Source organism: Fulmarus glacialis, unplaced genomic scaffold (genome assembly GCF_000690835.1).
Source record: "Fulmarus glacialis isolate BGI_N327 unplaced genomic scaffold, ASM69083v1 scaffold47066, whole genome shotgun sequence".
NCBI classification, from domain to species: Eukaryota; Metazoa; Chordata; class Aves; order Procellariiformes; family Procellariidae; genus Fulmarus; species Fulmarus glacialis.
The window spans coordinates 4,998-26,613 of record NW_009218444.1 but is presented as its reverse complement, the minus strand read 5'-3'; the positions used below and the strand labels follow the sequence as shown (position 1 = coordinate 26,613).

At 37.2% G+C, this 21,616-nt stretch overlaps 1 protein-coding gene across 1 annotated transcript in view; it reads right to left on the bottom strand.

The window, feature by feature from the left end:
* LOC104078404 (TBC1 domain family member 1-like) overlaps window positions 1–21,616 on the bottom strand; it is a gene marked incomplete at both ends in the record, with an annotated part of 35,413 nt that overhangs the window by 11,737 nt on the left and 2,060 nt on the right. The window contains 10 exons of the mRNA XM_009580035.1: window positions 255–374; window positions 2,768–2,896; window positions 4,621–4,910; window positions 7,147–7,233; window positions 9,359–9,487; window positions 12,082–12,192; window positions 13,834–13,925; window positions 15,345–15,477; window positions 16,105–16,209; window positions 19,964–20,053. Of these exons, the coding sequence (XP_009578330.1) occupies window positions 255–374; window positions 2,768–2,896; window positions 4,621–4,910; window positions 7,147–7,233; window positions 9,359–9,487; window positions 12,082–12,192; window positions 13,834–13,925; window positions 15,345–15,477; window positions 16,105–16,209; window positions 19,964–20,053 (1,286 nt within the window). The remainder of the gene's footprint in view (window positions 1–254; window positions 375–2,767; window positions 2,897–4,620; window positions 4,911–7,146; window positions 7,234–9,358; window positions 9,488–12,081; window positions 12,193–13,833; window positions 13,926–15,344; window positions 15,478–16,104; window positions 16,210–19,963; window positions 20,054–21,616) is intronic.

The window sequence follows — 21,616 nt, the reverse complement described above, 5'->3', positions numbered from 1 at the left end:
CAGGAATAATCACAGAAGTACATAGATGGAAGTTGCATGACGATTACAACATCAAAATGGCTAAGTTCTGCAATCTTAACAGGAGAGGAGTCTGGGATAGCTCCATCCTTTTGACAGCAATCACATGCAGAATACATGCAAGTGAACTGTTGCACAAACCAGGTTTTGCAAGTGTGAGAAGCATTTGAAATATTTCAGACAAAGAAACCTTTGAAAATACAGTTTTACCTCCACACTTTAAGAGAGAACCCTACCTTGTTGTGCTCCTAAAGTCAGAGGTGTTATTTTCATCTACAGGAGCCAGAAATTTTAAGAAATTTGGCACAGAAGAGGAAGAATGAAGCTTTTTCCTTAAGGCAATACGGTAGGAGATGCTGAGAGTGCAGTTGGAAAAAGTATAGTTTAGAACAAAGACGTATAAATCCACAGAATAAAAATAATACATACTGCTAAGTTTCAAACAAAAAGCAGCTAAATCCTGAAGGCCTGAATATCAAGGAAACCAAAGTCAAAACTGAAACTGCTAACAAAGTGATACTTCAAAATACATATTTGTTTGGGCAAACTAAAATGTTCCAATGTAAATATATGTACTTCCAGTAAAGTTATTATTCTTTGCTATATCCCAAGATTTTTAGTGCATGTTTCAAGTAAATTCCTTTAATCCGGTAAGAACTGACGCCAACTTTATCACTGCACATTTACTTAAATATCGGTTTCAATGATTGACTAAGTTTGGGGGGAAAAGGTTAGGAAAAGCTGACACTGATAATCATTGTGCTGGCAAACGAAAAATAAGACTGTGGCAAAAAGTCTTTTACCATTTTGTAAAGCATTAACAGGGTTTTATTCAGACAAGCTTGGAACTTAAACTTGGAAGTTAAAAGCTGAGCCTTCTGACTGATCATTTAGGATTGTGGCTCTATTTATGCAACAGACAGGAGCACTAATCAAATTTCATCAACAGTCTTCTGGCCAACATAATTCTGCTCTTTTAAAATAACAAGCCCCCAACATACTCAGAAGGTTAACAGAAGGAAGTGAGAACAACTCAGATACCGAAAAGTTTCTGCGTGGAATGAAAATGTAGAAAATTACTTGGCTGATGATACTAGAAGACCTTTTCTCAAAGGAGTACACAAAAACACGTGAGTAGGAGAATTTACTCCTGAAAAACTAAGTTTAAGAAAGAACCGCTTCTGATAAACCATAATGATATATCTAGTTGGCATTTAGCGCTCTCACCTGAAGATGTGAACGGGATGGGGGGGATACTCTGGGATAATCACTAGTGTGAAGGGAATTTGTTCTTTAGTAGCTGGTACTAAGCACAAAGAAGATAAGGCTGTAGCATGGTGTGCCCTGCAAACAGGTTTCACTTACAATCGCATTGTAAATCCATCACAATTACACGGTAATTTCATTTACAGAATACAATCAACTTGGGCAGTTTGACTTTATTGATTTAAAGTCATTAACCCATTTGATATCCGTATCAATTTCCGTTTTCAGTCTTGTCACTTAGAGGTTCAACATGGTATATCCTTAAATGACAGGGAAAGGGAAGGAGAAATTGCTACTGTGCGTGCAAAATCATTACCAAATCTACCTGGAAAAATCTGCTTTTGAGAATTTAACCTTCAGGATTCAAGTAAGTCTTACTAAAATGAAGAGTAGAGAGGACACTGTAGACTCACATTTCCTCCCCTGACCTGTACCATACTTCTGAGGCGAAGCTAAATTAAGAGAAATGCTAGTTAGTACTCAGCAAATACAACTGAAGGAACTGGTGAAACAAGGTTCTCAGTTGAGTATTTTCTCAGAAGAATCAGCATCTTGGGAAACAGGAAACCTTCACCCAAGGGAACAAAACCAAACAATAAACAGCAACAGCAATAAAAATTGCTTGCCAATGGCCAGTGACTGTTGACAGCGCTTCCAAGGACATTTGGTCTCATTAGCCTTTTGAGCTAAAATAAGCAGTTTTAGCTCAAGGGGTTAAGAAGGGGTTTCATGGTTAAGATTTTTAGGGAGCTACTTGTTTCAGGTTCTCAGGGAAATGATGGGTTAATGTCCTTTTCTCAATGTTCTCTACATGTATTTTTGTTCTAAGAAAGGAAGCACAGAAAAGTATCATTTAATACTGCTCAAAGTATCCACGACAAATACATGAGCTAGTGGGTTGGGGCTTTTTGTTTGTTTGTTCTTGGTTTTTGGTTTTGGGGGGAGTGGGGTGTATGGTTTTTTGTTTTGTTTGTGGTTTTTGGTTGTTTGTGGGTTTTTTTTGTATCAGCTCTCCACAGTCCTGTTATTTCTTGCCCCATTTAGTTAACCTAGTCAATTTGCCTTTAATGTCAGCCACAAAAGAATATTAATATGTTTCTGTGTTACCATGAACAAAGCAGAACAGAACTGAATGATTCAGGAGGGACAGAGTGAGCTGGATCACAGGTTCTTGGCAACTTATCCCTCACACAATTTAAGCAGTGCTGCTGTCTGCTGCATAACAAGTCGCTTTGGAGCATCTGGCTCTAAAGAAAGTCATCTGTTCATTTGTCATGAAAGAATTTTACTTATTAAAACAAAAAAATTATGTAAGTAGCAGCTCTACATTCACTAGCGGAGCAGTTAGAGAGTTCCCTCTTCCATGAAAATCTACCACCTTTGGTCTATATTAAATTATTTTAATTCTTTACACTATAGAGCTTCATATTTATTACATGGTAAAACAAACCCTATCCCAAACTATGTACAGGTGCTAGCTCACCTCTTTTGTGCAAAATGCCCACTTTGTTCTCCACTTGAATTATGCCTTAGATATTTAAAAAAGTTGGGTGAAGAGGCCGAGGGATTAAGACGAGCTAGAGTAGGAGAACGTGCAAGTTGACCAGAAGAACTTTTAGGTTCGCCGACAGATGCGTTCAAACCGTATAGTGGGATTCCAACCAGTGCGATGGAGTTGAGGTAGCACAAAGAACAAAACAAAGAGAGGAAAGAAGGGAGGGAGGGGGAAAAAAAAAGAAGTGAAATCCCTTCTCTAGTCTTCGAAAGGGACCTGGCATATACAAATGAGCCAATTCCTATGTTTTTCACAGTTAATGCAGTAACCGTAAGAGTCTGAGCATTTTAACCCAATCAGCAAACTCCCAAATACACACTTACATGCTTCAGCAAGGCATTTCAGTGTATGACTAAATTTAAACTCCTAAAAAACCGTCAATGACACACCCCTTTTCTCCCTCATGTGCTTCACCTTGGTTTCTATGATAAAGTCAGGCATATGATCAAGAGTTCTAATGGATGAGAAGTGAAATCCTACATGAAGAACTGAATTTATTTACACTTTGGAAACAATTTATGAATTGAGGTAAGCTGTACAAAAACACTCATAAAACGTGCAAGACTTGTTAAAAGTCTATCATTCCAGTGATTTTTGTGAACTTTAAGTATACTTTTCTTCTAAATTTTCCACTTCCCCTGGTTCTGTACATTTGCTATGAAAGGGAAGAACAGTGATTTCTTTTTGGTTTGAGTTATGTGAAGCAGCAGGCACATGCAGGTCTTACTAAAAATTACATGAAAAAAACCAAATAGAAATAACCAAGGAAATGAAAAATATACTTAATTTCTATTATGATCCTATAGTAAGATAGGAATTGATTGAACAAGCAGCTACAAGCATCAGGCAACTCTCACGAAGATAACAACACAAGTCCTAAACTGCACTACAAAAACATTCTAGTATTTTAGAATTAAAAAGGTTCAAAGAAGGGACAAAAAGGCAACCCAGGTTATGTTTCCCTTCAAATACTATAATTCTCTTTTTTTCACTGTCATCGCCTATTTCAGGCATGTTCGTTTACTGCCCTGCCTCCTGCAGGGAAAAATGAGCTGGAACACATACAGATTTCCTACTGCCTAACTTGTGTAAACGAGCAGTTTTGGCAGTAAAACAGAAGCCTACAGACAGAAATGTTTCCATAGCAATTGGAAAAAGTCAGATAGAGGGAGGGAAAAAAACGGCCATAAAGTTAAGAGGATACTGTAGGGATGTAGAGGCAGGCTTTTGAAGGAGGATAGCTTGAAGAATATTAGCATGAAGGCAAGCAGTAGCTTGTTTTTGCAAGTAAAATCTACATAGGCTAATTGAAAAGCTAGACAGGAGCCTCACCTCTATCAATGATTAGGCAATTTGTGTCAGTTTTTTTTAAAGTCACACATGAATTCACCAACTAGCAAGGTTTTCAGAATCACAAATGCTACCGGATTTTTCTCTATAAATAGACAACAAGAAGTAGATTTATTTATACTGCTGGCAGATCAAAACAACAAAAATTACTGAATATTGCTTGCAAAAATATAATCAAAACCCTTGGGAGCAATCCTATGTTGTGCTTACACTCAGTTTTGTGACATATACTACACATCTCATGTTTTCTCTGATCTGTGGAGCACACAGGGCTAAAAGTGTTTTTAAACAGGATACCTACAAGCCTCCAAAGAGTGACACACTGCTGTGATAGTTTCTTATCCATTAAGAGAACATACCTGGTACGCAATTCTCATCCCCAAATATGCCCTCAACAAATGAAATCATAGCCTGCTTTTAATAAGTCTTACTTTCTTTTGTGAGGAGTCTCTGTGCTCACTGAGTGATACCTCATAAGTTTCCTCTGGGGAACAGATGGTGATGTTTCAACAGGTACCAGAGATTCCTGGCTTTCTGTTGGCAAATGACTCAGTGTGTTTGCTCGCCTCCGAAAGCTTTGCTGAGGTAACGTAACAGACTGCTCAGTAGGAGAATCATCTGCGTCACTGAAGAGATCACCCACTGATCCACTGGTTTTGACAGCATCTTCTGTAGGAAGCATAGGAAGTCTGTCTCTGTCCTTTTCACACAATGGTGGTTCCTAGCAGTGCGAAAAATAAGGTTATCAATACGTGGGTTTAAAAACAGTCTTTGAGGTTGCAGTTCCATATCATTATTCACATCCCACAGAGACCTGCTTCAAACTTGCATATTTTTATCATGATAGCTCAAAGAAAGAATCTTTGATGACTTCATTATTAATCATTTAGGTCAACAAATCACAGTCTCCATTTTACAGAGAAAAAGTAATTTTGAGAGTAATTGTATTTTACAGCACGTTGAGTATGTCCCGGTTTCGGCTAGGATAGGGTTAAATTTCTTCCTAGTGCTGTGTTTTGGATTTAATATGAGGAGAATGTTGATAACACACTGATGTTTTCAGTTGTTGCTAAGTGCCCTCCTAGCCCAAGGACAGCTCCCATGCCTACTGACTGAGCTAGGTACACAAGATGGGAGGGAACATAATCAGGACAGCCAGCTCAGCTGGCTAATGGGGTATTCCATACCATGTGACGTCATGCTCAGTATATGAATGGGAGGCGTGATCCAGGAAGTACTGATCGCTACCTGGTTATCGGTCAGCGTGGGTGGTGAGCAATTGCATTGTGCATCACTTATTTTGTATATATTATCATTATCATTATTATTTTCCCTTTTCTGTTCTATTAAACTGTCTTTATCTCAACCCACGAGTTTTTCTCCCTCTTACCCTTCCGATTCTCTCCCCGTCCCACTGGGGGAGGGGGAGAGTGAGTGAGCGGCTGCACGGTATTTGGCTGCCTGCCAGGTTAAACCACGACAGAGTACAAGTCAGAAGAAATGGAGTCAGAACAGAACAGATGGGTCAGGTTTGGGTAACAGTAACAGCAGTGAAAAGGGTGGCATTCAGAGTACTGTACATTTAGCACCTCATCTAACAATATAATATTCCTGTTGTCTACCTGAAGATTCACACAAAGGACTTTAATCCTATGACTAGATGCCTGTTTCAGTCCAAACCCATGCATTTTTCTTCATACCCCACCTCATGTGTTTCCTGCAGAGTTGGCCATTCTTTCAAAAACATAGGCAGAAAGAGCAGACTCTTGATTACCTGAAGTCAGGAGTCTGTAGGTGACTAGGCACTAGACCAGAATCAACAGCTGTATCCAAGTCTGCAGAGTGCTAGGCTGCCTCCAGGGAAGAAGACTGGCTTCTTCTATGTTGTTTGTTTATATTGTTTTATTCAGACTAAAAGCTTTCTAACCACGCAAAGGGGGAAATTACTTCACTTCTTGTTTTAGTATTATGTTTCTTATGAACACAATCCTGCATTCACGATATGTACTTTCAGGGCTGAAACCAACCACATTAGGGTCAGCAGCATGGTAATTATTGCATTTGTTTTGCCGCACATTGTTGCAAGATTCAGATGGTGTTATGTAACATTTTATTTCACATAGACTCACACAATAAGATACATACATACAAAATATATGTTTATATACAGTACAAGGCATTTCTAATTCAAATGGAGCCCCAATTGCACTGTTCCTTTCCATAGCATGGGGAACAGAATGAAAGGCCTGAAAGCAACTTGAAACTTCTAGAGAACAGAAGCACAGATTTACCATGAGTCCCATCTTGTCAAAAACTATGGAAATCTCGAGTGAAACTCTACAGGTAACAGCATTGTCGTTGACAATCACCATTGTATTGACATGTGACTGCTATTTCTTAGCCTGAATCTCCATTACCAGAGTAAACTGGGAAATTACTTTGTTCAAGTTGTCCCTCGGAGGACTCTCACATATTCTAACATGTTACATATATGAAAAATGATTTGGGTAACCAACTTGCAAATTCTAAAAAACTTAACTATTGCTTCAAGCTAGGAAAAGAAAAAAAGGAAAGGCAGTGGCTGCTCCAAGAGGCTGCCTGTAATGAATGCAGCCCCGTCACTCTCAGAGGGATTCAGCACAGGAATAAAGACACTCCCTATGGATCAGCAAGTGGCAGCAGGACTCTTACAGGTAGGAAGAAAAGGACATACCTACTCCCCCCCTACCCTGTGATACTGTTTTTATCACACTGTTTGGCTGTTCTGAGGTTTATTTCTTTTCACACACTATCAGTTAGCTTGTCTACTCCCAAAAAATAATCAAAACAAAATGCACAATGTTAGAACAGAACAGTTATATGAGCAATTGGTAACGGCATTTCACATCTGACTAGTTGTTTCAGGAAATATTATCTGAAGTTTCTAAATATGTACATTCACCCCAGGCTTTACTTACTTTACTCTTGCTGCTTAAGGTACTGGACATGGAGCTGTCCAAATCCACAGCACCAGAACTGTCCAGCGGACCTCTGGCTTTACTGCCCTGTAGAGATAAAGCACACCAGCAGTTAAGATTATAATATATCAGGCATACCAAAAAGAGATTTGTGTAGCATAGTCAGAATTTGTAATTTTCAAAGACAGTATCAAATTTAATTTCCTGAAATGCCTAAGAACAGCCTTTGCCCCTGTGAAAAACAGAGGCTTCATTCAGGACAGTCACCGACATTTTAAAGGATCCTGTGGAATTAAGGAATTCTGGTGGGTAATGATTTGCTTTCCATGATATGTACATAATCACATACTGCACACATGTACTGTAGCTACTGTTAAAAGTACCTTCTGTGTTCCAAGCAGGAAATTTTCACACTAGGTACTTACCAAGATACAAAGAAATGAAAAGGCTGTCTATTACAAAGGACTTAAAACCATATAAATTTAATACACAGCAAAACATAATTTCTGGTATTATCATTTCAATGCCTACAAATCAGAAAGCAAAATATTTTTGTATAATCTGTTCAACAATATTTTTGTATAATTTGTTTGACTAATGTTTTTATGTAACCAAGAGAAATATCAAGAAACCTACTGATGGATTCTTATGTGCTATGGAACTATGGAACTTGTATCTTCCTAACCTTAAATGGTATCATTTTTTTATGTTCTGAAGTTAAGGCTTATGTTCTCTGTGAACTGTTATTCCAGGTAAAATAGAAAATGTTATCGTTATTCACAATAGTGACTGTTCTCTCCTTGAAGGTCAGAATAAACGTTTTGCCTCAGATCTGATCAAAATTAAGAATTCCCATCAAAACAGCCATGACAGTGAAAATGCAACCAATATATAGCTGTGCTTACATGAAGAGACCTCATGCCAGTCAGGACAAACTGGCAAAAATTAGAACAGTAACTACTGTAGTTAGTGTAACAATGCTAACATTATGTTTCACATCCCGAACACATCCACAGCAGGATTTTATGGGGGTGAATTCTAGAAATGCTGGCTGGGAAGTAATGAAGGGAGATTAAACTAAAAATTCTCTCTGTATGCATAATTATAACAGGGAGAACACGCTATTGCCATCATTTGTTTCATGGAGACAGGTTAAATACGATGTCTGAAATAAGCTTTGAAAGCCTAGTCTTGTCACTACAAGTTGCACGTCTATGAGCCAATAAACTGTACAAGATCTTGCTTCAATTTAACTGTTTGCTGATGAGAAATGAGAATGCCCAGTTTTTGTTCCTTAATATTTGTTGTTTGGCATTCTGTCACAACTCTTTTTTTTTTTTTTTAAAGAGGGAGAAGGTCTGATTTTTTTAATCCTTTGTCAAGCAGAAGTCCTTCCAAGTCTCCTATTATTTTCCTCAGACTTTTTCCATGAGGAGCAAAACAAATAATATTTGAATGAGAAGACACTCTGTAGGTTTAAGTAGCGCTTAAACTTGACATCTGATTTGTTTTCTTAACCGCTACTGTATACTTTCAGCAGATATTTTCAGCCATCTGTTCATGATAAACATTTTCTCAACATGTTTTCTTGGGGATCACTATTACATAGGAGCTCAAGTTTTTCCCACTAATAGGTATTGCCAGACACTGTTTACAAAGAATTTTACCTGATGCAATATTGCATAAATGCCTTCATATTCTTAGTGCCTTCTGAAGTTCTTTACACCCCTCACCTTCAAATAATCTCTAGCCTTTAAAAGTTCAGATGCCCCATTATTCATCAGCTCTGTGTCACTAATAAATACTGTCTCATTAGGAACGCTTAGACAGTTCCCTAATAATTTCCTTCTACATAAAGAGAAGTGAACAATTATAATTACTTCTTTAATTTTCCAAATTCGAAAGAGAAATAAAACAATGGGTGCTTTTCATAAGTTGTCATACTCAACTTCATATTAATTTTTTGAAATGCCTATATACACTATTTCTTATCTAGCAATTAGTTCACTTCTTCCAGGACTTGGTATTCTCTCTACCAAAGCCCTGCTTTGTTTTGTCTCCTTCTAACACGTACACTTAAATATTTTTGTCACTGTGCCTTTAATAACCACTTGGCTACAACCTGGAAGGATAACAAATATGACTTTTCTATCATTCAAATAAATAAAACAATGAAATTATGTTCAGAGGCAATAAACATCAAGATACTTACACGTGATAAAATACTTTCAAATGATTCTGTCAAAGATCTTTTTGCTTTGTTCTTTAACATATCTAATCTGAATCTCGGAGCACTGCTGGGCACCTCATTTACAGCATTCTCAGCAGGGGGTTGTGAAGTCTGCAATTGTTTAAAAACATAAATGTGAAATACGCAACAGCATGGAGCAGAATCTCAATGAACAGTCTGAAGACTCCTGTAACCTGAATCAATACTTTCTCCCAGTGTCCTTGGCTTTTCATGCCTTTTTCTCTACTGATACTTATATTGAAGTATAACAAACTATCCTAACATAAGACCAGGAAATCTATTAAAGGAAATGTGTTGAGTGTAGTAGAATGCTTCAGAAGAATTGCCATTTTGACAGGGATTTATGGCTGTGTTGACAAATTTTCTTTAATGCCAAAGTACATTTGTACAAATTCTAAATGTTTAAGAGTAACAGATTAGAGATTTCTGATGGACTTACTTTTCTTCAGCAAAGAAATTCATAAAAATTGATGAAGCTCATAATTAATAAGAATTCTCAAGTGTCTCCATTATATTAAAATGGGGCTTTCTAAGGGCCAGGAAGATATATAACAATCTAACTCTTCTATATATTTCACCAGTAGAAACACTTCCACCTTAAAGCTAACAGTCTATTGAGAATTTTGCTTTTTAAATAAATATTTCAGCCCATTTTTAGTGCTTGCAAAGACTAGTGTAATGAATACAAAAATGACACTATGGTGCAAATATTACCATCCAAACCTAACACGTGCAGTAGAAACCACAGCACCGTTTTCAGTGTTATTTTGGGGGGTTCACCTTGAGGCTGCCAGGCACCGTAGCCCTCTCTACCTTGCCCTAATTTCAGAGATTTGAATGCTTGAGCTATGTAACTATTAGTATGTGGGCAGCTGAACAGCACATCATCATCATCACCAAATAGTCCTGCCTAGTTATAATTTTAAAGCATCCTATTTCCAGTACGACAAAGTTACAGGCTTCTGTATTTTCTTTTTACCTTCACTCATCTTATCCTCAAAGGGCAAATCAGATGCTGCCTGCTATTATGTTCTGATGAAAAGACACTTATTTTGAAGGTCATTTTTGTTAAATAAGATCCATGTACTAGTATCACATTTCATTTTTTTCCTCCCCTGATTTAAATATTAAAAAAAAAAAATGTGATGAAAAGCACGAAAGTGAATACCTATGCAGAAAAGAAGGGAACACGCACATCAGGATGTCATGGGTTAATGATTGCCGAGACAAATAACACTGCCAGAGCACACGTTCAAAGGTATCTGCTATTACACAGCTCTGGAGAGAAATTATCAGAGTAAATATAAAATGTTATGCTAAGACAAACGATGGACTGAGGGCAAGTCAACTCTGTTCTTAGAGCATTGGCATCTTTGCAAGTGTCAGATTAACCAATTTTGGTTCCAGGAACTGAGCAAACAGACTGCAGCAGGCCTTAGGAATTTTCAAATGACACCGAAGACATATTAAGATATTACTTTGCTTCGTATATCCCTATTTCCAAGCCATTCGTGACTGACAATGATTTGATAATCAGCTGGCATTAGACCAAATAAAAATATTTCAGGTATGATGATCGAGGACCTCAGGCCATGTTTCTCCCTGTCATGCCATAACTACAATGTTTTTTTCTTAAAAACGTATTTCTGGAGAGATGCCCAAGACAAGAAATCAGAGAACAAAATATGCAAAGTTTTCTTCCTGCTTTCTCAGAGAGGTCAATAATTAGCCAGTAAGCCATAAAAGGGGAAGTGATTAACAAAGTGAACAAATAGTAAATGAAGGCTTGCTGCTATTTCCCCAATTTCTTCAGGGGTCTAATTATTCTCCATATATTCATTGGCTAGTTTACATCACAAACGGCCAACAGCAGTCATCACAATTACTGGCCAGCAGTGGTGGGACAAGATTTTTAAAAGGGTCAAATAATTGGAACTGAAAGTTTCCAGAGAACGGGTGCTGATCCTCTTTTAAATACAGACCTCCTCAAGGTGTCTCAGGTTAGTTAGTCACAAACCAAGGCATCCAAAATCATTAATCCCTTTTGAAAAAATCTTAACTGTGCTGTATAAATAGCCAGTTAAACAGCACTGATGTAACCTGATACAGAATGAAGGGTAGCTCAGCTCTTTGGAAATGGATGACAGTCTCTGCTGCTGTTTCTGCAGCAATCCTCCTCAGCTACTCCTCCTTAAGGCCACTTCAAATGGTGGTTTGCACACAAGAAATAACTGCCAGCTATCAAGTAAATGTAACAGTCTTTATCAAGGATCAAATCCAATGTGTTGTCAGGACACTGACTCACACAGACAGACAGTGGGATGGCAAATGCCACAGATCGGCTGAAAGCAATTACAAATTCGTTATATATTCCCTCGCATACATTGAATTTTCATTGTAGTGAGAAGAAAGAAACAACCAAATTAGTGGTCTACCTTGTTTGCGTCTCTGTCTCCTAGGCCTGAAATCAGACTGTACCAGGTACCTCAAAATCTGAGATATGCCTGTTTTGGCGCACGACAATAGCCTATGAATCATAAGCAAAAACAGTGTTCACCACTGCCTACAGTCTGAAGTTCCAAAATATCAGTGATGGAAATTTGCCTTTGGAAAGATATAAAAATGGAATGGAAGACTTTTTCCTGGCTCCTCCTTACACGAACTAAAACTGAATGGTTACTTACCTGTTTAGCTTCTCCAACATGAACATGGTCCTTCTGTTTTTCTTCATACATGTTTCTCAAAACAGAGATAACCAACTCATTCTCTTTTTGATCATTTCTTGGTCTTAATTTCTTTAATTGAAAACACCACATGCACAGTAATTATACATTTGTGTAACAGTTAGCAAATATTTACTCTTTTCATTTTGTCCCTGTCAATACATTGTTAGTGTAAGAACAAGTTTAACTTGGTTAATGCTACCACTTCAGTCCACCAGAGGACACCAGTGTCCCATGTAAAGCAGCAACACAGCCAAAGAAACACTTGACCTCACTTCATACATGACAGAATTTACATGAAAGATAAAGGACAACTGTAGAGGTATCAAATTGCCACAAGCAAATAAAGACTTTAAAAAATAAAATTTGCCAATTTGCTTTTGATGTAAAGAAGACCAAAACACTGTATTTCTGAGCTTGTAGCACACATGAAGTACTGTCTTGCAGTTATGATGCACAACCCTTCTCCGAGAAATCCTTCTCATTGGACATTTCTTTTTTTGGAAATGACATAGGTATTTTAAAAATTAGTGCAGTAGGTGAACATATTTGTCTCTGTTGCATTCTATTTAGATCTGAACTATTGTAAAAGAAAATGTTTTTAAAACAATTTATTATAGAATTTAATCCCAGAAACCTAGCTTTTGAAAAGCATACACTGTTTTAAGCCTATTGATGTAATGCAGAGGATACTGTATGAATTACCTAATGCCTGGGTAGCGTATCAGATTAATAAAAATATCCTTAGAAAGACAGTTATCTAAGAATGCAAATCATGGTTCCAACATACGGAGCTGTAAGAATGCAACAACTAAAATTTCAGGCAGTCCAACTCAAAAAAATCAGCTGAAAAAGATAGGCAAGAAAGACGTACTTTACCCTTGGTTTTACCAAGTTAATTGTTTGCAGGCTCTCGCCAGAAGCAATTAACAGTTTCCTGTGACTACTAGAAGCTTTAGACCACTAAAATGTGTGCAGAATACTAAAAGGCAACAGTGCCAGCTAGCTGCTGTAATCTAAGAAATTACTTAGCTTATGGAATCGCTCATGGAAGTAACTTCCAAATTTGGTACTGGATGATAAACTGCCACATGGAAACACACAAAGAAACTGAAATGACTCAAGAGAGGAAGGAAACGTTATTTTTAAAAAAGTCTGAAATTTCCTAATCTTCAATAGTGTGCTAAGCCCAATGACATTTCCCACAATGTTCATCATCTGTGAAAAGCTATGCTTTCCTCTGTGCTAAAATGGATTTCATTCAGAAGATAGAAAGTTAAACTTTTTTAGTTAGTTTGACAAGTCCTAAGATCTAGGATAAATTTTAGGCACGAAATTTTCTGATCTGGGAATGTTACAGTAATTTGTTCTGGTCAAAGTAACAGTTTGTTACTTTGTAACAAGTACAAGTTACTGCCTTCACCCACAAAAAATGTGTGCAGTTTTACTCAGTAAGAAGTCAACATTTTCATGGAAAACAAGTAGTATTAGGGGAAGAAAAATGAGTAAAATAAGCCATTTTCATCAAAAGACAAGTTTTTAACAGCTTTAGAAAAAGAATGATATTGAAATTAAAGCATAAGGTGATTAACAGTCTATTAAATAAAGATAATGAGTAATTCACAAAAAATTGAAAATAACTTTGGTGCTTCACACTTATGTTAGCCAAAAACATAAATTGCTTTAAAATCTTGTAGGAAACAAAGAGCTTACCTTAACCTCTTCAAAAACAGAGGCCTGCTCCTGGTTATTTAGTGTTGTGAGATGCTTTTGTAGTTCTAGTTTAGTCTTAGAAGGGTGTAACCCTACCAAGAGGAACAAAAAAGAACAAATCACAGGGTCAAATTTGTCAGAATTAATCAATCACATAAATATGCACATAATTTAAGCCAAAACTCGTCAGTTACTTGAGCTGACCCATTGCATTGATTTCATAACAGGGCATTAGAAAGATCTCTAGGTTAATTTAAAGCTACTACTGAACTCATGTCTTTAAAATGAGGGACATGAACTCTGCAATGAAGAGATTTACTGAGCACAGACCAGGATTATGCTCTTAGCTAAGATTCCATTATCACACAAGATAAAATAAAGCCACAATCTACTACATTTTAACAGACTACTTTGTTGGTGTTTTAGGCAGTACTGCTTGGATTTTGCTTGTGGTATAAATATAATTTCCATTTTCTCCAATTTGTATGCCTTGGCCTCTTTTGCAAAAGAGTAGATTTATTGCATGTTAGTGAAGTTCTTGCTTTACCTCTTGCTGAAAACATTTACTGACAGTCTAAAGCAGACTACCCTCTCATTCAGATTATTTTTTTCTGCTCTCAGCCTGGATTAAATTCCTTTCCTCTATTTTCTGTGGAAAAACAGCAAACCATCAATGGTATTCTGTACTTCAGTTTCTGATCATGGCATTTCTCCTTCAGAAGCAGACGATATGATTAACCAGATGGCATGATTAAAGGCATTAAGAATCATTTGCCTTTAAGAAATTTCTCAAAAATTATAGCTAGCTGAAGACCAAAATAGAGTGAAAAGTAATTTTGGAAGTTCTCCAGTTTCATCAAATTAATACTAGATAGGTTTTAGTCCAACAAGCTACTGTTACATGATCTGTCAAGGTGCTGTTGCCCTTTATTCACCCCAGACATCGCTTAAATGAACAAAACCTAACTGAAATTTGCTGAAATGCAAAGAGATTTTTTTTTTTTGTCTTCAACTTGTCTTCTGGGCAACAACTACAATTCTAACTGCTGCATTTTCATGAAGGACATAGATCAACACCACAAACATGCATATTAAAAGCTCACTGTCTGGTTCATGTTTAGTGCTACCGTAATGCCAGTATCTAAGTAGATTCAATAGGACAGCAGGTCATAGCTATTGCAGCATGTATTCTATGTATTCTTGAGAAGCTTCTTATCTACAATCCTCTGTTTATATGATGAATAAAGCCAAGCTAGCTGCAATTCAGTAATATTTAGACTCTTAATCAGTTTTTAAAAATTTAACTAAAATACAAGGAGCATAACTTTTGTTAGAAAATTATTACCTTACAGATAACTTTACATTGCAGTCCTCTAAACAAAAAGACTGGCTTTCAACCCTCCACCCCAAGTCCCAAGCTCTTTTTAAACCCTTAGAGTTTCACATGTAAGATTGTCCCCTAGTAAAACTGTTAGAAAAAATATTCGATCAGAAAATTCTTTAAACCTCACCTTCTATCTTTTCACAGAGTTTATGCAAGCTTTGCATAGGACATCCTTCACAGAGCTGAGGCTGTGCCTTGGAAGTTTGTTGCACAGCAGCTACGGTGAAAGCCTGTTTCAATGTCATCATGATTTCATCAACCTGAAAAGAACAGAATGCAAAAGAACAGAATTTCACTCCTCCACTGAGCTTCTGTTTTCCTTAACACAAACACAACAGTCTTTTAGAATGATACTGACACTTGCTTGGGAATGTGCTTATGCTTAAAAAGAAAAGCTGTTCCCGTGCCCCTTCTGCGCACAAACACACAAGCAAGACAAAACTCATTGTGAAGTTGTATCTCTTCCTGGCCACCGAATTTTATCACTGTGGTCTAATAAAATATATTACCTCTACCTAGAAATCTTTTCTTGTCTGTGATAAAAAAAGCTTACTGCAGTTGTAACACACTGGCCTGACCTAGAGCACAGTAGTGTAGTCCTGATTTTCTTAACAGGTACACTATTAAAAAAACCTGTTCCAAAAAAGAGGCATACAGTCTAACTTAGTTTGTGCAATGAAAGGAATTTTTATTGGATTTTAAAGGGGATTTAAACTTCTGCTTTTAAAAAAAAATTAAAAGTTCCTTTGCAGACTGCTGTTAGTTACATTTTTGAAATAATTGTATTTCTGAGTGGAGCAGGATTTGAAGATATTTAATAAAATACAGAGCAATAGAAGACTTTTAGGGCCTAATATTCTATTAGGCTCTTCTTTTCTTTTACTTACCAGTGCTTCATCTGTACACTGAAACACATAGCAAACAAAGTGGAAGCCTCCATTTTCTGAAGACTCTCTGCAGATGAACCCAAAGTGATCCACATGTCTAATTCCCTAGCACAAAAACAACAGTAGTGAAGGAGTCATATTTACTTTCAATATTTTGTACCTCTATTTCTTCCAGTAACAAAAGCATGAAAGGCCCAACAGCATTACAGATAGGTCACATATCTCTGTTCAGCTACACTGAAGTCATCCGGCCATTAAAAATCTATTCTGTTATAGAACCTATTACTTCATTAATCTTTTAAATTTCACTTAAGTCAGAGGATGTTTTGTTGGTTTTGTTTTTTTTTTTTTAAATGACTGAATTATAATAAATCCATTGGAAAACACTTACAAGGATGAAGAAGTACTATTCAAGATGTATTTTACTCAATATCGGAAATAGCATGGGGAAAAAAGCTCGCTCTGTTTTTCTTCTCTTTTGCTTAAGCGGTCATCAATTGCTTTACCTTTGTAAGAGCAAATCAAAGCAATAGTGAAAAATGGATAAAAAAATTTTTTTTTTCACCTGAAGAAAAGCTTGGCTAGTTAAAAAATGAAAATGGTTAAATATATTACTTAAAGATCACTCATGGAAGCATTTATTTCCCCTAAAAGGCATGCAAATTCAGGCACAAACTACTTGCAACAGTAGATAAACAGTACATCCCGGTAAAATGCTAAGAAGGTTTTTTAATTGCTGGGAATTTTTTTCTTTTATGAAAAGACATTCAGATGAATAGAGTTAGGTGATCCCAGTGCAACATTCTCGGTAAAAAAAAAAAAACAAAACTTATGATGATGAATTACATGCACAGTGGTAGAGCCTGTTTATAGGAATTCAATTACACTCAGCACCATTTTACTACCTTCTAGCTGTCATGGCACAACAATATTAAAGTCAGGTAAAGAGAGGCAATAAACTGTTGTATCAAAAATCATAATGAATCACAGTAAATCAGAAATTTCAGTGAAATTTAAACAATCTGAAGAATGCCAAGCAGGACTTTTTTGTTGTGTTGGGTTTTTTTTGCTTTTCCTTGTTAACACGGCAAGAATCACTGAATATCTCTTTGTCTTTTTATCATGAAGAAAACATTTTTAAAAAGCATTTAAAAAGCATAAAAAGTGAATACTTCTATAAAACAAAATGACCAGGTTTCCTAAAAAAGAACATGTTACAGCATCAGATATCCTTAAGCAATCCGAACAATGTTGTCTTATCATTCAAAATACTAACAATAAACCTTCAGAGCATGCCAGCTGAATGAAGGAAAATAATTTAACATATATAGAGATGCCCGGCTTGTTGGAATGTGACAATTACACATAGATAACAAAGGCTTTATTACACAAACATCAGGCACTAATATGCCATGAGAACAAAAAGGTCAGAAGGACATTCAAATGAAGTGAAGCCTGCAGCTTCTCCAACTCTAGCTCCATTGCATGTCCAGGCTAAGCATTTTAGGAGGCAGCTATGTGATAAAGCAAGAACAGGCTGAGGCAACCCACAGACTCTCTCTCCCTCCATCATCCACAGAGATGTGTACAGAAAGCCCCCATCTCTAACCCCCCCAGCCCGTGTTTCTTCTTCTGAAAGACCATTTCTTCTCCTGAAACCCCAGCTGCTACTGTGGAGGAAGCCCACCTGGGATCACGGCCCCGCACGCAAAAACTGTGACAAACTGGCAAACGGTTTTAGCTGTTTCAGATTAGCTAATTCAGATACTGCTCCAGGACCACATACTTCTTTCTGCCATTATAATATCTCACTGATGGATTGGGCACTCTGGAAATTAAGTACTGATTCCGATATCCCTTATAATTTAACTCCAGTGCCTCCAAGAAAAGATTACTGAAGTTCTTGTATGATCAAGATGAGTCCGCAAGATCGTTCCGTCAAGTCTTCTGAAATGTGCATACTTGGGGGAAAAGCCCTCTGTACCCCAATACCAATATTTGCCCAACTGACATAACATCTGCCCAGTAGCACATTATTCAGACAGGAGGGGAGAATTCAATCAGAATCTCATTCCTACTGCTCTGAGGAGCACAACCATCTGCTGACCTTCAGGGCAAGTCACAAAGTCTACCTAACTAGCTCCTGCCTAAGGAGATGGCCTAAGGGAACAATGGGGATAAAGATTTTTCTGTGATTAAGGAGTTCTCTTCAAAGCTCTTGCTCTGACGGCATGCAAACTACTTATGTTTACTCTGAATTTTCAGAATAGGTACCTGTATGTTTAGTGATGAAAGCTATCCTCATCAAATTAAAAAACAAAGTCATTTATGAGAAAAAAAAAAAAATCCAAAAAAGCTAGAAGCAAATAACAGCAAATCATATTCCTTATATTTAAAAATGGGTAAATAAACCTACTGCAAAAAAAAAAAGTTTTGCCCCAACATCATTAAAACGAGAGCCTGTGATGCACTGAGTAGATCTACACTATGCAAGTAAGCCAAGTGCAAAATAGTTCCTAGTGCAAGAAAGAGTGGCAAAATTCACATCCTGGTATACTAGGTCATATTCCCACCCAAGCCCCACAGTACAAACAAGCATTGCATTGGCTTAATTCAAGGTGAATTTTTAGTTAAACTATCCATTCCTCAATAAATGTAAGTTTATTTATATAATTATAGTTCAGGGTAATTTCTCAGGGTTTTAAACTAAAATAATCTATAACACGTTTTAAAGGAATTAAGTGTTCTCTAAGGACTCTATCCTAGTTTAATGAATTAAGTTCAATCTCCCCATTCATTTAAACTGAATCAAATCTGGTACACAGACAAACTAAATACAAATAATGCTCTGCAGGACAGAAAATGGCTAGTGGAAGACAAATCCCTGCATCATGACACTGGTTAGCTAACAAAAGCAACTGGTCTATGAAATGTCTTTATGAACAGTCGTTTCAGTCTGCAGGTTGATACTCGAGTAACTCTCAAAGGAGAATCCTCCGCTCCTGTACACAGGACCTGCCAGCAGTTAGTGCAGCTGCCCATACAGGAGTGCTGTAATTGCCCGAGCTGTCCAATGTCCTTGACGTGACGGTAACTGTTCTGCCCTCACACCGCTGAGCTGTTGCAGTAGCTGAGTGTGAATCACATGCCCATGTAACCTATGCAATGCCATTACTGCATCTTAACACGTGTAAGCTGCCTCCCTTTCAAAACATCACCGCTCAAAATAAATCATTAGATAAATTGCACCCTCACATAATCCATGCAAAATCAAAATCAGAGCCATGAAAATAAGTGAAGGACAGGGAAACACACCCTGTGGGATAAGTAACAGGGATTAATAGTGAATGAGGAGGCTTTGAAATATGCTTGCCCTCAGTGCATCACACACACTACCTCTACGTAGCAGAGGATTCTCTTCTTTTACACACATGCAATTTATACTCTTGGAAAAAAAAAGTATTTTTGAAGTATTTTTCAGAGAACTCTTACATATCGTTTATCTCCTTTCATTATCACTTCTTGAAAAATATGTCTCGGAGAATCCCAGATTTGCACAACTGTGAATCATGCCCGCTGAAATTTCAAACTAGAACTGACCACGGTGTTCCTTCTAGCTCATATTACTCATCCACCACACACAGAAGTGAGTCTTTACCTCAGAAATTACAATGCAAAGCATGAGAAAAGAATGACGGTTTTACAAAATTACTGATTAACTAGCAACTTGTCAATAGCAATTACTGAAACCGCTGGGATGAGAATCCATTTGAAATGCTAGGAGAGAGGAGTACATGAGCATTCACAAGTGGAGAATATTTAAACAAAAAAAGAGAGAAAGAATACACTGCAATCTTACCTGAGAACAAAAGGATATTTCTTTAAAGCTTTTTTCAATTGCTACTTTTTTTGTGTCAGGACTGATAAGGTAAACTTCAGACTGTCCAATCTAAAAAGAGCAAAATAAATAGCAAGATGATAACAAGTAACATTACACTTCCTTTTGTCTTGCTATAAAAATGCTTCCTGGATATAAATCTCAATTTTTTTTCTACTTATATATTTAGATCAATTAGTTTATTATTACCAGAGAAAGAGAAAATACTGAAACATTGATTTGGCATTCAGAGCTCTGCACACCACTGAACTGAGATTTAGCTTCATATTTGAGACAAGAGACTGAGAATAGTGCTTAATTAGATGAGAGTAATATTATACCACAAGTAACTTAATTTGCACTGAGAAAATATACTTACACTCCCTTTTCTTATTTTCTGCATGTTTGGCACATACCACATTCCCAAAAGCTACTTAACGAAATTGTCCTAAAATGTAAATCCAAGCGTGTGCCTCTACCTGTACTCCACCTAATTATTTTTTAGGGTTTTATTAATTTATTTAAGACACACATAGCATTTAATTCAAAGGCTGTAACTCAAACTATAAAAATGAGCTTGCTGGAATATATTTTCTAACTCAATTTAATCTGTAGGCCATTTGTACAGCAGTGTTCCAAAACCTGATGCTAACTTTTGATGGGCAAAGGGCATTTTTAAGGTGAAACTATTGTTTTCATTTTTACAGCTTCTGGCAACATCTTTGTAATGTTCTAACAGATAAAATTTAAATTCCTCATAGTTTCTAGCACATCAGAAAGTCTGCTAAGGACAAGTCTTGTACCAGATTTTAGGGAAGATGGGTGGAATCTGGATCCATTCATGAGCATGACTTAAACAAACCTGCTGAAGCTTCAACCACTACTAAATCCCAAAAGATGCACTTAAAAAGATCAGCAGAACCAATATACCTGTAATTTCTTAAGGAAGGGAAAGGAGGGAATTCTGTGTGTAAATAGATCAAGTGAGATGTGCCACCTCTGCGTGTCTAAAAATGCACCTGTGCATTCACCTTCCATCTCTTCTTTCACTTCAACCAGTCACACCGATTTTCCCCAACTCCCTGCTGCTTTCCTTGTATTGTCCCCAGGGCTGACCTCACACGTGTTTATGGGGTTATTCCTTCCAACACCTACTCAGCAGCCTCCTCCTGCTCCCTGCTGCCTTCCCCTCCCTGCAGTGAGGGGCTCCTCCTTCGCTCTGCCCCACATGCTCCTTTCACACTTGGTCCAGGGCAGCAGGGATCATTTGAAGTCAACTGAACAAGGGGAAAAAAAAACCCAATACATCCCCCCCAAAATACAGCCAGGAGAAAAGCCTAAAAATAATAAAAAACCTGAAATCCTAACAAATTGCCTAGGAAAGCAGTTCTTCAGGAAGAGATATCAAAATCAGGACTGTCTGAACCAGGTCAGGAGAGTCAGTGGACAACTCATGCGAACATTTTTCCACACCTCATACACCAACCTCTGCTGCAGTCCTGGGGAAAATCTAGGTAAGAACTTCAACTGAGAAAATACAAACAATTTTTTTCCTCTGGATGTAAGTTACTTTTAAGCATTTCATATGTAGCCATACACAAACTGATAAGCAAAGGTGCATGCTGTATGCATACC